The sequence below is a fragment of the Opisthocomus hoazin genome, chromosome Z, assembly GCF_030867145.1.
Source record: "Opisthocomus hoazin isolate bOpiHoa1 chromosome Z, bOpiHoa1.hap1, whole genome shotgun sequence".
Classification (NCBI taxonomy): Eukaryota; Metazoa; Chordata; class Aves; order Opisthocomiformes; family Opisthocomidae; genus Opisthocomus; species Opisthocomus hoazin.
The window spans coordinates 70335218-70349386 of NC_134454.1; the positions used below are offsets into that span (position 1 = coordinate 70335218).

A 14169-nucleotide genomic window follows, 5' to 3' on the forward strand; every position below is an offset into this window, starting at 1 on the left:
CCCATCTATATTAAGGACCATTTCCTAGCAACCCAGCCTTCCACAAACACCTCTTCTAGGAGCTGCTCTCGACAACGGCGTTTTGCTAACACGGCTGCTGCCGACAGCAGCGCTCTCCAGCCGCTCCTGCTCCCAGGGGAGCCTTGCGAAACGCTGGGAAGGCCGCTCTCTCCTCAGGGACACCACCACCACCCCCCCCCACCCCCCTGCCGGCAGCGCAGGCCCGGCCGGCTAAGGCCCGGGAGAAGCTTCCAGAGGCCTGTCCGGCGGCTGCCCGGCTCGCCCCTGCTGCTGGGGTCCCGCGGCTGCCGCCCACCGCGCCGGTGAGAGCCGCAGCGGGCGGCGCAGGCGGCTGCGCTGCCGCCCCCCTCCCCTGGCAGCGGGGCTCCGCGGCCCCTCGTCTGTTCTTACACACCCCGAAACGCACCCTGAGGGGAGAACCCTGCGGGGAACGTTACCCTGCCCCGGGGAGGGGGGGCCGGCACCACCGGGCAGATGGCGGTGTGGGGTGAAGCGGGGGGAGCCGCCTCCCCTCACGGACCGCCGCCGCCCTTCCCGCCCCCGCCGGCAGCGCGCGCCCCTCGCACCCGGGATCCTGGCACCGGCCGGCGCGTTACGGGAAGCTCCGCCCCCCGCCCCCTTTCGGTGACGTCACGCCCACCGGACGCCAATGGCGGCGCGAGTCGAGGAGGGAAGGGTGCCGGGGGGGGTGGGCCGGAGAGCGTGACCGGGCGTGGGGCCGCGCGTGCGGGACGGCGGCGCGATGGCGCGGCGCGGCGGAGCCGCTATTTAGAGGCCGGCGGCGGGGCGCCGGGAGGCGGCGGCAGGTAAGGGCTCGGGGGCTGCCGGCCGCAGGCGGCTTTCCCTTCTCTTCGCCTTCCGTCCCTCCCTCCCCGCCGCCTGCGTGAGCGCCTCTCCCCGAGGGGCGTCCGCCGGCCGCGGGGCCGCCTTGGCCCGCTCTGCTCCTGCGGGCCGTAGCCGGGCTCGGCAGGCCGCGGCGGGCGGCGACGCCGAGGCGGGTGGGCGCTCAGCCAGGGCTGCCTGGGAGACGGGGCGGGGGGGGAGGGAGGACGGCACCGCGCCCCGCTCGCTTCCCGAGCCGATCCCTCGCCTTCCACACGGCGGCGGCGACGGCGGGGGTGTCCGGCCGCAGCCTGCCCCGCCCGCGGCCGTGAGCCGGGCTGCGAGGGGCCGCGGGTGCGGCCTCCCCTCGGCGGGCGCTGGCGCTTGAAATGCAGTATGGCTTCGCCCGCTGCCGGGGCGCCCGGGGCCTCCTCGGTGCGGGGGCCTGGCGGCCGCCGGGTCCCTCTTCTCGCCGGTGCGCGCAGTACCGGCCGCGGCAGTGCCCCAGCCGCAGCCCCTTCCCCCGCTCCCCGCCCGGCGCGGCTGGCGGAGGGCGGGCCCGGGGGTTGTCCGGGTGTTCCCCCGGTGCGGTGGTCGTTGAGGCCGACAGCCTTAACTAAGGAAGGTGCTGCGACCCTCGCTGGGCTCGCGTCCTTCGGGCTTCTCCAGCAGCGCTCCGACAGGCTTGGCCGTGTGGTCTGCAGGCGTTCTCTGCTTGGAAAGCCTCGCGTTTCGTCGCCTTCCCCGCGAGTGGGCTCTCCTTCTTGCCTGTGGGCCAGAAGGCAGAAGACTGCTGGCCTTCAAATGAAGGCACGCTTTGTTTGCCGCCGGAGGGATCCCCGGAGGGAGCCGGGGAGGAGCGGGCCCGGTGGGCAGCCCGGGGTCGTCTGCGGCCTCCCGGCGTGCTGCCGAGCTCCGGCCGCCCCGGCAGCGGGTCCCTGGCCCTCTGCCGAAAGAAGAGCGCTGCCATTAATTTCGCCCCGCAGATGATGAAACTGGCACAAAGGAGAGCGGTCTGCCAAGTCTGCTGACAGCGTGGAGGGGAATAGATCCCAGTCTCGGTTTTCAGCCTGTTTGTAGGCTGACTAGGTGATGGCCAGCTGGTGGCTGCTTGTTACTGCTGAGGCGTTGCTGAAGAAGCCCGTCGATAAATTAGGTGGGTTTGTAGTTTTGTTATTAGTGATCTGTCCTGTTGCTGAGAAGGTGGGGTTGGAAAAAAGGGGGAAGTCCCCAGCCAGAAGAGGTCAGATACTGTTTGGAGTCACGGGCTTTTCTTTCACACTCTTTTCCCTTATAGAACATAAAACTTATACTTCACCTCCTAAATACTGTTACTTCTGGAGGAACAATGAGTATGTAAAAGGTGTCCGTTGAAAACTTATGACTTCTGAACTTAACAAACTTTTAATCTGTATGTTGGTGTACTGCAGTAGGAAAGTAGGGGAGGATGTTGAAAATTTGAGATTACTTTCTAGAAGTAAGGCATAAAAAAAAATATTTGGATCTTGTTTACTTGTCTGGAAGTGTGATCTCTTCAAGTAAAGCCTATGTGTACATTTGGGGCAGGGAGAGATAAAGATAACACGCACATCTAGAAGTCTGTATGCAAAATGGAGATACACTGTCTCCTTGCATGTTGCTTCTCTGGAGGACTAGCACAGTTTTGTGAAAATAAACAAACCTCTTGGCTCCTTTTTTTAGAGTGATTCTTACATTAGCATGAAGTGTCTAAACTGGAGAACCAGTACTGGTGATTGTCAGTCTTGAAGGTTTGACCTCAGGATTAGAGCGTGGAATGCTAAGACACTGTTTTGTATAAATTCATTTGCTGCTTAGACTAAAGCTACTTGATAGCTGCCAAAAAAAATCTGAAGTTTGTCAGAGAAAGTGGTCTGCAGTTTAAGAAGGTACAGGAAGAAGAATTTAATTCTTGCAAGCAAATATTTGGTGCCTCTGGGTAGTTTCAGTCGTTTTAATCTGCCCTTTTGCTTGTTTTTTTTATTCTGAGTGTTGTACTAACACCCCAGAGAAGTCTGCTAGAGGCAAAGGAATGGGTAGTGTGGGGAAAGGACTCACCTATTTGGTGAAAGGGATAGAGATACCATTTGTGTGTAGGTATGTTAAATATGAAAATGAGTTTCAGAATATTCTGGGAGTATAATATTATGTAAGATTTTTCAAGTGATTCTCTTGGAGGTGTTTGGGGTTTTTTGAGTCTCATAAATATTTCCAAGAAGGAAGTAAGCTTGGCAGAAGGAAGGAAGCTTGCAGATTAAATACTCCTAATTAGAAAGCAGTTATAGCTTGAGTAATCAAAATTCCTTGAGGATAGTTGCTGCCTTTAGATAGACTTTAAGTACTGCCTGACTTGTTACAAAACCTCAAGCAGCAGCTGCTGTGTGTGGTATTGACTTTTATGTATGGTTTCCTTACTCTGTCTGCCTGAGCTGTATGGATTTTTAGTGAGAGATTAGCACTTGAAGCTGTAAGTTTAGATCTTAATTTTTTTGAGGAATTTCTGGAAATCGTTCGCCAGGAACCTTTGGGCTTTCATGATTGATGTGATGATGAACCACAGTAGATCTAACACCTTCCTGTGGTGGTCTTAGTGCCATCTATACTTCCTGACTTGCAAGCTGGCTCTGCTGGCAAGAACATGTTATTTTCGCTGTAGTCTCTTAAACTGAAATGGTCGTTTGTAGGCCACTTGGACAGTAATTTTCACCTCTCCGAAATGGAGAGGTGATAACTCATCATATGGCATATACCTGTATTCATTTTGGGGTAGTACTCATGATTTGTGGAAGAAGATTAGTTTGTAAGACTTCTCTCTGTTGCTTAGAATAAGCGATGATAGCTGTTTTGCATGAATGTACGACATTATCTCAAAAAATGATTTTCACATGTTAGTCATAACTCAGTGCTGTTGCTACTTTGTGCATATAAAGCTTGACTTCAGGGTCATTATTAGCTTTTCTTAGGATGTTACCTGAAGCATCAGTTTAAGGTTCAGGTGTAAAGGCTTAGTGCTTTCCTTTCAAAATGGTAGCAAGATGTGAAGAATAATAGAAGCCCATGTGATGTGGAGATTAAGTGGGGTGATCTTGTGGCATATGAGTTTCAGGTGTCTGTCTTTACTGAAATCGTCACAGCATTTTAGCAGTTTCTTTCTGTCTTTAAGGTAAGTTAGGTTCTGCAAGTTGAGGACTGTCACCAGCAGCAGTTCTAAATTGACCATGTTGTTTTTACTGTGTACTGTTTTGATGGACTTGGATCCTTTGCCACTTTGGCAGACTTAACTATGAAAATAACCTGACAAACTTCTAACATCATTTTCTTTCTCTGTCTCCCTTTCCTCTTGATTTAGTGATCCATAACGACTACATAGTACAGATAAAATGCTGGTTTAGCTTTTTTTTTTTTAAAAAAAAAGGCTTCTGAACTGACTAGCTGCTTCAGTGTTAGTTCAGTGTCAGGTTGAAGTTTCACCTTAGATTTGTAATATGCTACAGCAGTCTGTAAAACAGGTGGCTTTGGGCTGTGCTGCATGATCACTGAAACTATTGAGTTTTCTGTTGTCTAGACTTGCAACTTTGTCTGACTTAAAGCAGTTAGCAGCGAACAACTGATGTTTAGCATTTCTTCTGAATGGTGGCACTATATTTTAGAGTTTTGATGTGGCTTATATGCAGGGTTTCTCTGCCATCTGCACTTGAGCATCTTTAGATGCTCAGATTAGAAAACGCTGATTTCCATAGAAATAGCTTCCTTACTCTAATCTGAAGCATGGCTCCTTGTTTTGTTAGTTATAAGCCCCACTATTTTTTTTCTTTATGACTTTCATCTAGCCAAGATGGATGGAAGTGCTTTAATGTAACTCTGGTTCTTTCCCCTAGAACTAAATTTCAATTAAGAATCACTCTTTTAAAAGCCAGAGAGATTACTGTTTTTAAAAATAGCACACATTAGAAGTGATTGCAATAGCCCTTTTGTGGGATAGGAGGTATGTAGCTTCAGTCTTCTTCAAACTGCATTGATCAGCAGGGGAGAACAGGAAGAGGCATCAGGACAGCCTAAAAGCAGATATATGTAGTCACACTGTACTGTGTAGACACTATAGTCACAGCTGCTTGTTTCCTGTAACGGAGGTGGGTGTGTTTTCCACAACTTTCCATTGCAGGTTGTGGAGCATGAGTCTCAGTTCTCTTGCATTTCAGGAGCTGAGTGCGGTGGATTAAGTAAACTGTGGGAGGTTTCTTTGTTCCCTCAGAACAGATACTAAAATTCCCAAAGTGCGTAGTAGTAGAGATTTGAACTTCATCTTCCCATGTGTAGATTAACCTGCTCAGGACAACTGCAATGTTGTGTTCTGAGTCTGGAAGACAGTTGAATGTAGGAATAGCATTTATTTAAAAAGATGAAGTCATCTTATTTTCATTTCTTATAAAAAACATTGTACTTTAAATATATGATAGTTCTGTATTATTGTTTACTTCTGAGTTGGTTATTGCTGTAAGTGTTGGCTTTTATGTCCCTTCAGGTGCTTCACAGTATTTTTTAGTAAACTGAGCCATACTTCATAAGACTTAATACGGTTGTAACACCAGCAGTTCCTGAATAGTTTTGTGGAAATATTTAACCTGAAATAAATCATTAGCAAAAAGAAAACCAATAACTTTGTAATGATGTAATACTTAGCTTAGCTGACACTGCCATTATTCTAAAGTGGCACCAGTCGTGATACCAAATGGGAGAGAAATGCTATACTGAACACTTCTAAAAAGTTTCCTTTTTGCCTGTTTACATCTGCTTCACTCTTTTTCCCTGCAGTGTGGAAGCCCCTGCTGCTGCTGTTCCACAGCTTTTGGGGATTAGCAGGGAAGTGGAGCTGCGGCTTCTTTCCAGCCAGCTTGTAGTTGTCCTAGGGGTTCTCATGAGTTTCAGATCTTCTGCAACTCAGATTGTTCAATTTAAATAGCTTTAAATGAATCTTGCTTAAAATAACAAATCTTCACGTCTATCTTAAATAGAGCACAACAAACTTTAGGTAGCAAGGAGTATTTCTGATAAATGGTAGAGTAAGTCAAGAAACTAAAATAGATTCCTATGTACTGGTTTTATTCAATGTCTAAAGACCTAAATCAAAAGAGAATACTCTTCTGAGTTTGGTTGTATTCACCATGTGACTTTATTAAAATTTGTGAAACCACCTGGGATTTTAAACCACAGAAAGTTGTGGGTGGGTAGAAAGCTTGTTTTTCAGATATTGGAAGACTTTACATCCATAATAAGCAAAAATCAATTGGTTTAGTTCTCTTACTGTATGCTTGTAATAAATATCTAAAGATGTGTTGCACTTAAAACTATATGACAGTTTTCATATCCATCCCAGTGAGAGTACTTGAGTGTAATGCAGAAAAAATTAATAGCTTTTTAATTCTCAACTCAGACAACTAAAGTCTGACTATAAATAAGTCTTGTTATTTAGTTCAAACAAAAACAACCTCTAGTGGCAAATATAAATGCTTGTTAACATAATTGCCAAGTCTTCTAATCAGCAATATTTTCAGTATAAAATACCTGTATATTTGAAATTTTGCTGGGCTTTGAGTAATGAACTCGGAAGTAAAGATGCAGATAAAAATACTGCTGAGTGGTTCTGATGGCTGTTGTTTCAGTCCTAACTGAAACACATCTGTATTGGTGAGCCCTATAAGGATTCGGCTGTAAAAGTTGGAGATTGGCTTTCATTTAGTTGTTGGTTTCTAATTCTTGTAGATATTTACTTTAGATTATACTGTTTACCTTGATCAGTGTTAAAAAAAAAAAGTCTTAGACTTGCTGATGCCTAGAGGAATGAGGTTCTAGCGTGATGTTGATACAGCAGTGCTTACATGTCTTGTCTAGTTTTATTGATCTATATGAAATGCCTAGTGTCTTTCTGTCATTATTGTGAAGCAGGCTGCATGCAATTAAAGCAAGAGAACATTTCCTGTCACAAATTGCAGTTTCTTTTCCTTTTGATGATAGCAAGTGCAGCTTTTAAATTTTCCTTTCTAGGAAATACTTTCCTTTAAACTTCTTAGTGAGTTGTGTTTTATACAGGTAAAGCTCTGAATACCAGTTTCTGAAGAAGTTTTGTCATGTCAGTGAAAATAAACCTTCAGAAGCAGGGTTGCTACAGGCACATTCATCTGAAATCTTAATAAACCTATAAATTCTATGTTTAGTTTCTAGCTATAAGAACAACATGAAGTCTGCTTCTAGAAATCAGGTTGTGAACTAAGTGCCCTGTTTGAGCCGATCTACCTATTCCTGTAATGTAATTAAAAGTAATATCACTCATATGCTTAGTAGAGAATGGTCACTTGCTTGTAGTAATTTAGAGGTGGTTTATGACTGCAAGCTGCAAAATCTATAAGAGACTTTGGCTGCATAACAGCTGGAGTGGAAGCTACTCTTTGAATGCTTCAGTTTCTCCAGACTGTTTTGTAGAATGCTCAAAATGAAGAACAAGTGAGTTCTGCAATGCAGACTTAAAGAACGTAGATGTTAGAAAAAACTTTCCAGCTTTTGAGGAATCACAAACTCCCTTGTAAGGTTTTGAAAAATTAGTTAGTGCTAAAGAGTTCTTGATATGGAAGCATTGTGCTTTGTGGTTCTTAAATGTAGTTAAAGTCACTCTTGTGAATGAGACATGTGGTTTTGTGGCGTGTTCTGAATCGTGTGCAAAGCATGTTTGTATCAAGTGCCTTTGAAAGCTAGGTGAGTATGATAACCATAATTAAATTCATAGGGTTCTGTTTTTAAACCTGAGCCACAGTTTTATGCTATCATAACCGAACCTCCCACAGAAGTACCAGTGAAGTTTGTTTCCATATACAATACAAAAACTTTAAATCAATGCATTCAAGTTTGTAACTAAAGAGACTTTAAACTGCATCGGTTATTGTAAGTAGACATTGGATTTTATTATAGCAATGAGTGAAGTGGAAACAATATGCCCATTCTTTCTCTAGAGTGAGAGGATACTAACTCTTCCAGGAAAGTAAATGTGCATACCTGAGACATTGTCATAGATCAAATACAAATCTCAGTTTGACAGTGATCTAAAGTGAAGCGTAGTAGTTTAAATTAAAAAAAAAAATAATCTTGCTCTCTTACAGGAATTATGTGCAGCATGTTTTCTGGATGGAGCTGGGTGGCCCATGGCTTGTATCTACTCTTTAATATTTGTTCTCTTGAAGGTAAGATGTCTGTGTCTCAAACAGTAGACTTGTAGAACTTTAATCAGATGCTTGAGACACATCCTTGTTTTTCGTCTAGATACTTGTGGAGTGGGAGCAGAAAGTTAGGTATAGTAGAGAGACCTAATTTATGATCTTAATACTATGGTAAAATACTGCATGCTAAACCAGTACTCACTGCTCCTATTCATTGCTCATCTGTGTACAGAGATAGTGAAGAGCGACTTTGGTCGATGGAAGGTTGCTTTGATTCTACCAACATTACTGGAGCTGGTCACTGTAGCAAACTAAAGTTTAATTTTATATATGCCAAATGGTATCTAGGTGAAAGTGTGTCTTGGTCAGACTAAACACTGTTAGAGCACTAAGCTAGCAGTGAGCTAGTATGGTAGGCTCTGTGATCCAGTGAGGGTTGTGGGCCACTGCTATAGTGTAGCAAATAATCATTCTCAGGAAGATTAGTGTGGCTGCTGATTCAAGGCATTATTTCATATATTTAATCTTTAAAACTTGACACTTTTCTCTTTATGTACCTCTGTAGCAGTAGTCACAGTTTTATTGTTGTGTTGAAGTTCCTTTGTAAAAAGAAATATCAAAATTATCAGTTCACTGTAGTTCACTGTAATTCCCAAATATGCTTGTAGTAGACACACTGAAGCTTTTGAAATATACAGCTCGAGTATTTAACTGTTCGCTTGCAGTTCTTCTAAAACAAGCCCACCACAATAAAGATGTATACTTACCCCTATTTTTTGTTGTTAACTTTTTCAACAGAAAATAGCCCTTTAACTGCAAAAGTAACCTCATACTACCTTCCTCCTTAAAAATGTCCTCAATATTCAGTCCTTGACTGTCCTCTTACTAAAGGCCCCTGTCTATTAATAGACATTTACTTGCTTGGTAAAATGCGTTTGCAAAGCCTGGGGAACACTGCACTGGTTTTGCCCCTTAAATCTGCTTGATGGTCCACTAATGCATTTATAACTGTCAAGTAACTAATTAATTTCCTGCTTAGACACATGTAGTATTTTTAACATTGTACTAGTGTGTTGTGTCAGCAGTATTGATTATGGAATGCTCTGTGGGTTTTAATAAAGATGCAATTATTTTTCTTTTTGGTTTCAGGTGGACTTGTACAGTCATGTGGTCACATTATCCCAGAGTCTCCGGTGTTGGCCCTTGGTTCCAATTTCACAGCATTATGCATTTTGAATGAGAGCTGTCTTGACTTTGGCAATATCTATGCTAATCAAATTATCTGGAAAATTAAAAATAGAGTGGTACCTAAAGAACAGTATCATGAAATAAACAGAACAGTTTCCAGTGTCACATTTAATGACACTTCTGCACTAGCTACTCCTCTGACTTGCAACATTTTAGCGGATGGACAGATTGAGCAGAACATTTATGGAATTACGGTTACAATAGGCTGTAAGTACCATTTTTCTTGCATTTTATTCTAGTCTTAAGAAAATGGCTTCTAAGAAACAAGAGAATGCAAACAATGGGAAGTGTGCACCTTTTGAGGCACTTATTTCTATTCCCTCAATTTCTGGATAATTGTGTAAAAATGCTGTCAAATTACATGCCATCAAAGCTGGTAAATATGTGCAGAATAAAGTTTACTAAAAAATACTCCAGAGTATTTCAGTGTTGAAAGAGGAAGAAAACAGAACAACAGAAAGCAACAGAAAAATATTGAAGCGGAAAGATTTAAATTACAGAAAGATATGAGTTTAACTGAAATAGATCCTAGGAAGTAAACTAACTCTTCCTTACTTCTTCAGTTTTCAGTGTTCAAGTAAATACAATAAGATCATATGTCCTGCTTTCATAGTAACGCAATGAAATTCTTCACTATGTTTTCTTCATTAATGGACTGAGAAATATTTAGTTCATCTGTATCACTAAAGCTAACCCGAACTACCTTAAGGATGGAACATACCCTTTGGGTTACTATACTTGTATACATAAGAAAATACTTTTTAACTAATAATAAACTTTCTTTGTTCAAGCATGATAGCACTTGCATAGTTCTGAGCAAGTGCTCTTTGAGACAAGACTGAGGCCTTGAGGAAGTAACACGAATAAGTTGGTATACTACTTCTTGGTTAATTGGTGGACTGTTTATAAAATGAGTGTTGAGTGTCCTTAATACCGGAGTGTGAATGGGTGATGAATTATGTTGCCTTCTAGTGTTGGCAGAAAGTATTGCAGTTATAGTGTGGTGTGTGTACAAAAGGCTGGCTTGAGTTCACAATTTAAACTATTGTGGTTCTAGTGTGAGTTATAAAATGCTTTCACAGAAAGTCAATATTATCTTCAACTTCTGAGGAGTAAATTTCTTACCAGAGAAGATGTGACAGGCAAAATACATGGAAAGATGAGGACAGATAAAATATTCTAAGGTGATAAACTGAGTGACAGTACAGATAACATTCTATAGTTGTAATTCACATAGGAATCTTGAGATGCATTTGTATTTAAAGCTACTGTGTTTTCCTACTGTCAGTTAAAGAAAAATTCTGTAAACAATGAGAGTAACAACAGTTTGAGAAGAGTACAGCTATTCAGGAGCAAAACTGTAAGGTTCATAAGGTAGTTCCGTTGAAAATAGCATTCTGCTTGAAAGGAAGTGAGATTCTTCAAGTACATTAATGTATTGTAAATAGTAATATTCTAAAAGCCAGAAACAAACCTTTATATGCTATGATTTGAATTTAAGACAGAAGAAAGATAGTTCAGCTGCACTCTGAAGAAGTTTCTTGCACACTGCTGAAGTGCAGTGGTGAAGATCCCTTATCTTGTAGGTATTCGCATCTAAAGCATCTTTCTTCCGTAGTTCAGGTGGGGGACAACAGACCTATCACAGTTGCTTTAGAGCTCAGGTTATTGGCAAAGTCAGCACATGCCAGTTCAGCTGTAGTGCTCATTAGCATTCTTTTCTGTGTGAATTAAAATAGATTTAGATGAGAGATGGTTGATACCAGGTTTTTTCTGCCTCAAAAAATAAGAAGTCTTCTGTGCTGTTCCTTGCTGTCAGGTGCTTGTTCCTTATACAGCCTACTGTTTCTCAGAGCAGCTGCTTAAGCTTCTTGACTTCCACTGCTGGATGGCATCTAGCACATTTTGGCCCCTCTTACAGAAATAAATCTGACTGTAAATACTTCTGGTGTTCACTGAACTTGTTCTAATGGGACACTTGGTGTGATTCTTACTGGATTTAAATGTGTATGTAGATTAATTATTGCTAACTTTTTCTGTACAGTGCCTCCAGAGAAGCCCAAGAACTTAAGCTGCATTGTGCATCAGGTGTCAAGACTCACATATCCTATGACTTGCACCTGGAACCCTGGAAGGCATACATTCCTGGACACTCATTTCAGGTTGAAATACAGATGGTAGGTAGCTCTATATAGAATTTTAAAGACTGTTTTGCAGGCTAAACCAAACTTCCTTGAAATTGTCAATATTTTGAAAGAGTTCTCAGCTTAAATCCAATTTTCTGAAGCATTGCTGTCTGTTCTAGGGGGAAGGGAAGAGTTAGAGGTTCATATTTAAAGTATTTCTAAGTCAGACATGAAATTTTGCTGCTGTGCTTGTTTTGGAGTAACAGCTACCTCGTATTTTTTGCATTCTTCAAGTACAAGATTAGTGTGGCTTTAGTGCAGTACAGGTAATCATGAGGTGGCTGGACCCAAATTGTATATTTTACGTTTTTCTGTGGTCACTGTTCTGTCATATTCTAACAAGTAGAATATCACTCTGCTCCTTGGAGGAAGGTTGAACTAGATGACCTTTAAAGGTCCCTTACAACCCAACCCTTTCTATAATTTTAAGTAAAGAAACCAACACACAGTGACTGGATTTTGTAGAGGTATTATCTACTCTGTGCTTCCTAAGAATGTGAAATGGTGTTTGTCCATGATTAATTGTAACATGAAAGTTTCAACAAAAGTATTTCTCCTGTGAAAGCAAATTAACTTAAATATTTTTAAAGCTCTTCAGATGGTCTCTTGTTCAAAATGGAGTGGACGGTATTGTTACTCTGCTCTGGGAACAGGAATGAGTGCATACAGCTTTCCCTCTATCCCATTCTGCTAACCTGTTTTGGTTAACAGGTCTAGCAGAAAGTATGGATAGATATAAAACACTAATGAAAACCTTAATGCTTTGCAAATCTCCTGATGCCTCTAAAACTATCTGCTGTTAGTGTAGCAGAAGATGGTTGACAGAAATAATGATGTGTTGCAGCTGTAGCACTGTACTCTGGAAGGGTGTGCAGGTGATGCTGACTACATCTTTTAATGCATGAATAGAAGCATATTGCTTTTGATTAAATTTATCAATTCTTGATCTTTTTTAAGCTAGGTCAGGTTTTTATACAGCTTTATAATTACAATACTGTGGCTTGTGCTTTTGAGGATATGGGACTTGAAATCAAGAGAATTTATTCTAGTTTCTGTTTTAATGCAATCATGCATTTGTGGCTAAACAAGCCATTCTGATCTCTTCACGTTTACTTCCTGACCTTCTGCTTTACAAAGATAACAGCAAAGGGGGAACATATGAGCTAAACTGATTGCTCTGATCTGCTTAAAAAGATACTCTAAAGGAAACTAAACTTACTGCTTTATACCTTACTTTTCCTTCTCTTTTATTTAGGCCACAAGAGAACTTTCCTGACTGTATACCAAAAGGTGTAAACAATTCTTGTACGATTACTGATGTTCAGTTCTTTGTTAACCTGGAGATCTGGGTAGAAGCAGCAAATGCTCTTGGGAAGGCTGAATCTGATCCTCTTGTTCTTGATCCCATTGAGATTGGTAACTATATGCCTCTTAATAAAGCTTTAATAGTACATAACTGCTGCTTCTGTGCATATTGCTGAATTGGTATTTAATGTCTCTTCACTATAGAAATCAATGCTGCCAAAATATTTTTGACTAGAACTGTGTTGGACAAAGGTAAGGAATGTGAGAGATTTGATCACAATTCAGATAGCAAGTTCTTGTTGAATAGTCTGCTTTAGAACCTAGTGTGAAGCAGTCATTTGAGCCTGTGAAAGGCTTTAATGGTGGTGTTACAGCATAGTGCAACAAATGCTAGAGGCATGATAAAATACAGCTGTAGAGTTGACTCCTAACTCCTTCTCTTCTAGTTAAACCTCTGTCTCCACACAACTTATCAGTCAACTCGGGAATACTGCCTACTGTTCTGAAACTTTCCTGGGAGAATCGGATTTCAGCAGCTGTGATGAAGCTGAAATTCAATATTCGCTATAGGATCATAGGTGACACAAAATGGATGCAGGTAATAGTACTAATGTCCCTTGTTACTCTTCTGCTGTAACCCAGCCATTTGTCAAACTGCAGAAGTTCTGTCACTGCTGCAGTTCAGAGGATTCACTTTCTCCTTAGGCCTTATGTGGCCTCCCAAGGTATTCTGTTGGGCCTGTTCATGAAGGCTGTGATCTAAGTTTTCTTTCGCAGTCTAGAGTACAGTGGCCTTGTCTTCTCTTTGTGGACTTCTCTGCTGTCTTCCATGTCATGTTGCAGTGTGTTTTGAATTTTTATTCTGTACATGCAACATCTAGAACACTCAAACTTTCATCTTCCCATGCACATGTAAAACTGTTGGTCTAAATGTTGTTTAAAGCTTGGGCAGATGCTGTACAGTGCTGGGATGTTTCTTTTAAACTTTCTGTGCCTGCACTTGGGTCACACACACACACACACACACACACCCCCCATGCACTGCTACAGGCTTGGGGAAGAGTGGTTGGAAAGCTGCCTGGCAGAAAAGGACCTGGGGGTGCTGGTCAGCCGCTGGCTGAACGTGAGCCACCAGTGGGCCCAGGTGGCCAAGAAGGCCAACAGCATTCTGGCTGGTGTCAGGAATGGTGTGGTCAGCAGGAGTAGAAGAGTGATCTTGCCCCTGTACTCGGCACTGGTGAGGCCACACCTCGAGTACTGTGTTTTGGGCAGACATTGGACAGAAGGACATTGAGGTGCTGGAGTGTGTCTAGAGCAGGGCGACAAAGCTGGTGAAGGGTCTGGAGCACAGGTCCTGTGAGGAG

General features: G+C 42.7%; 1 protein-coding gene across 3 annotated transcripts in view; it reads left to right on the plus strand.

Annotated features, from left to right (window-relative positions):
- Positions 1-734: 734 nt before the first annotated feature.
- The window catches only part of IL6ST (interleukin 6 cytokine family signal transducer), a 35856-nt gene continuing 22421 nt past the window's right edge, over positions 735-14169 (plus strand). For 2 of the 3 annotated variants that reach the window (XM_075446974.1, XM_075446972.1), the window contains exons 1-7: positions 735-827; positions 1830-1999; positions 8010-8090; positions 9216-9521; positions 11359-11491; positions 12756-12916; positions 13252-13403. In XM_075446974.1, coding sequence (XP_075303089.1) covers positions 1936-1999; positions 8010-8090; positions 9216-9521; positions 11359-11491; positions 12756-12916; positions 13252-13403 — 897 coding nt within the window. In that variant the 5' untranslated portion in view covers positions 735-827; positions 1830-1935. The remainder of the gene's footprint in view (positions 828-1829; positions 2000-8009; positions 8091-9215; positions 9522-11358; positions 11492-12755; positions 12917-13251; positions 13404-14169) is intronic. The other variant, XM_075446973.1, reaches the window with a different exon arrangement.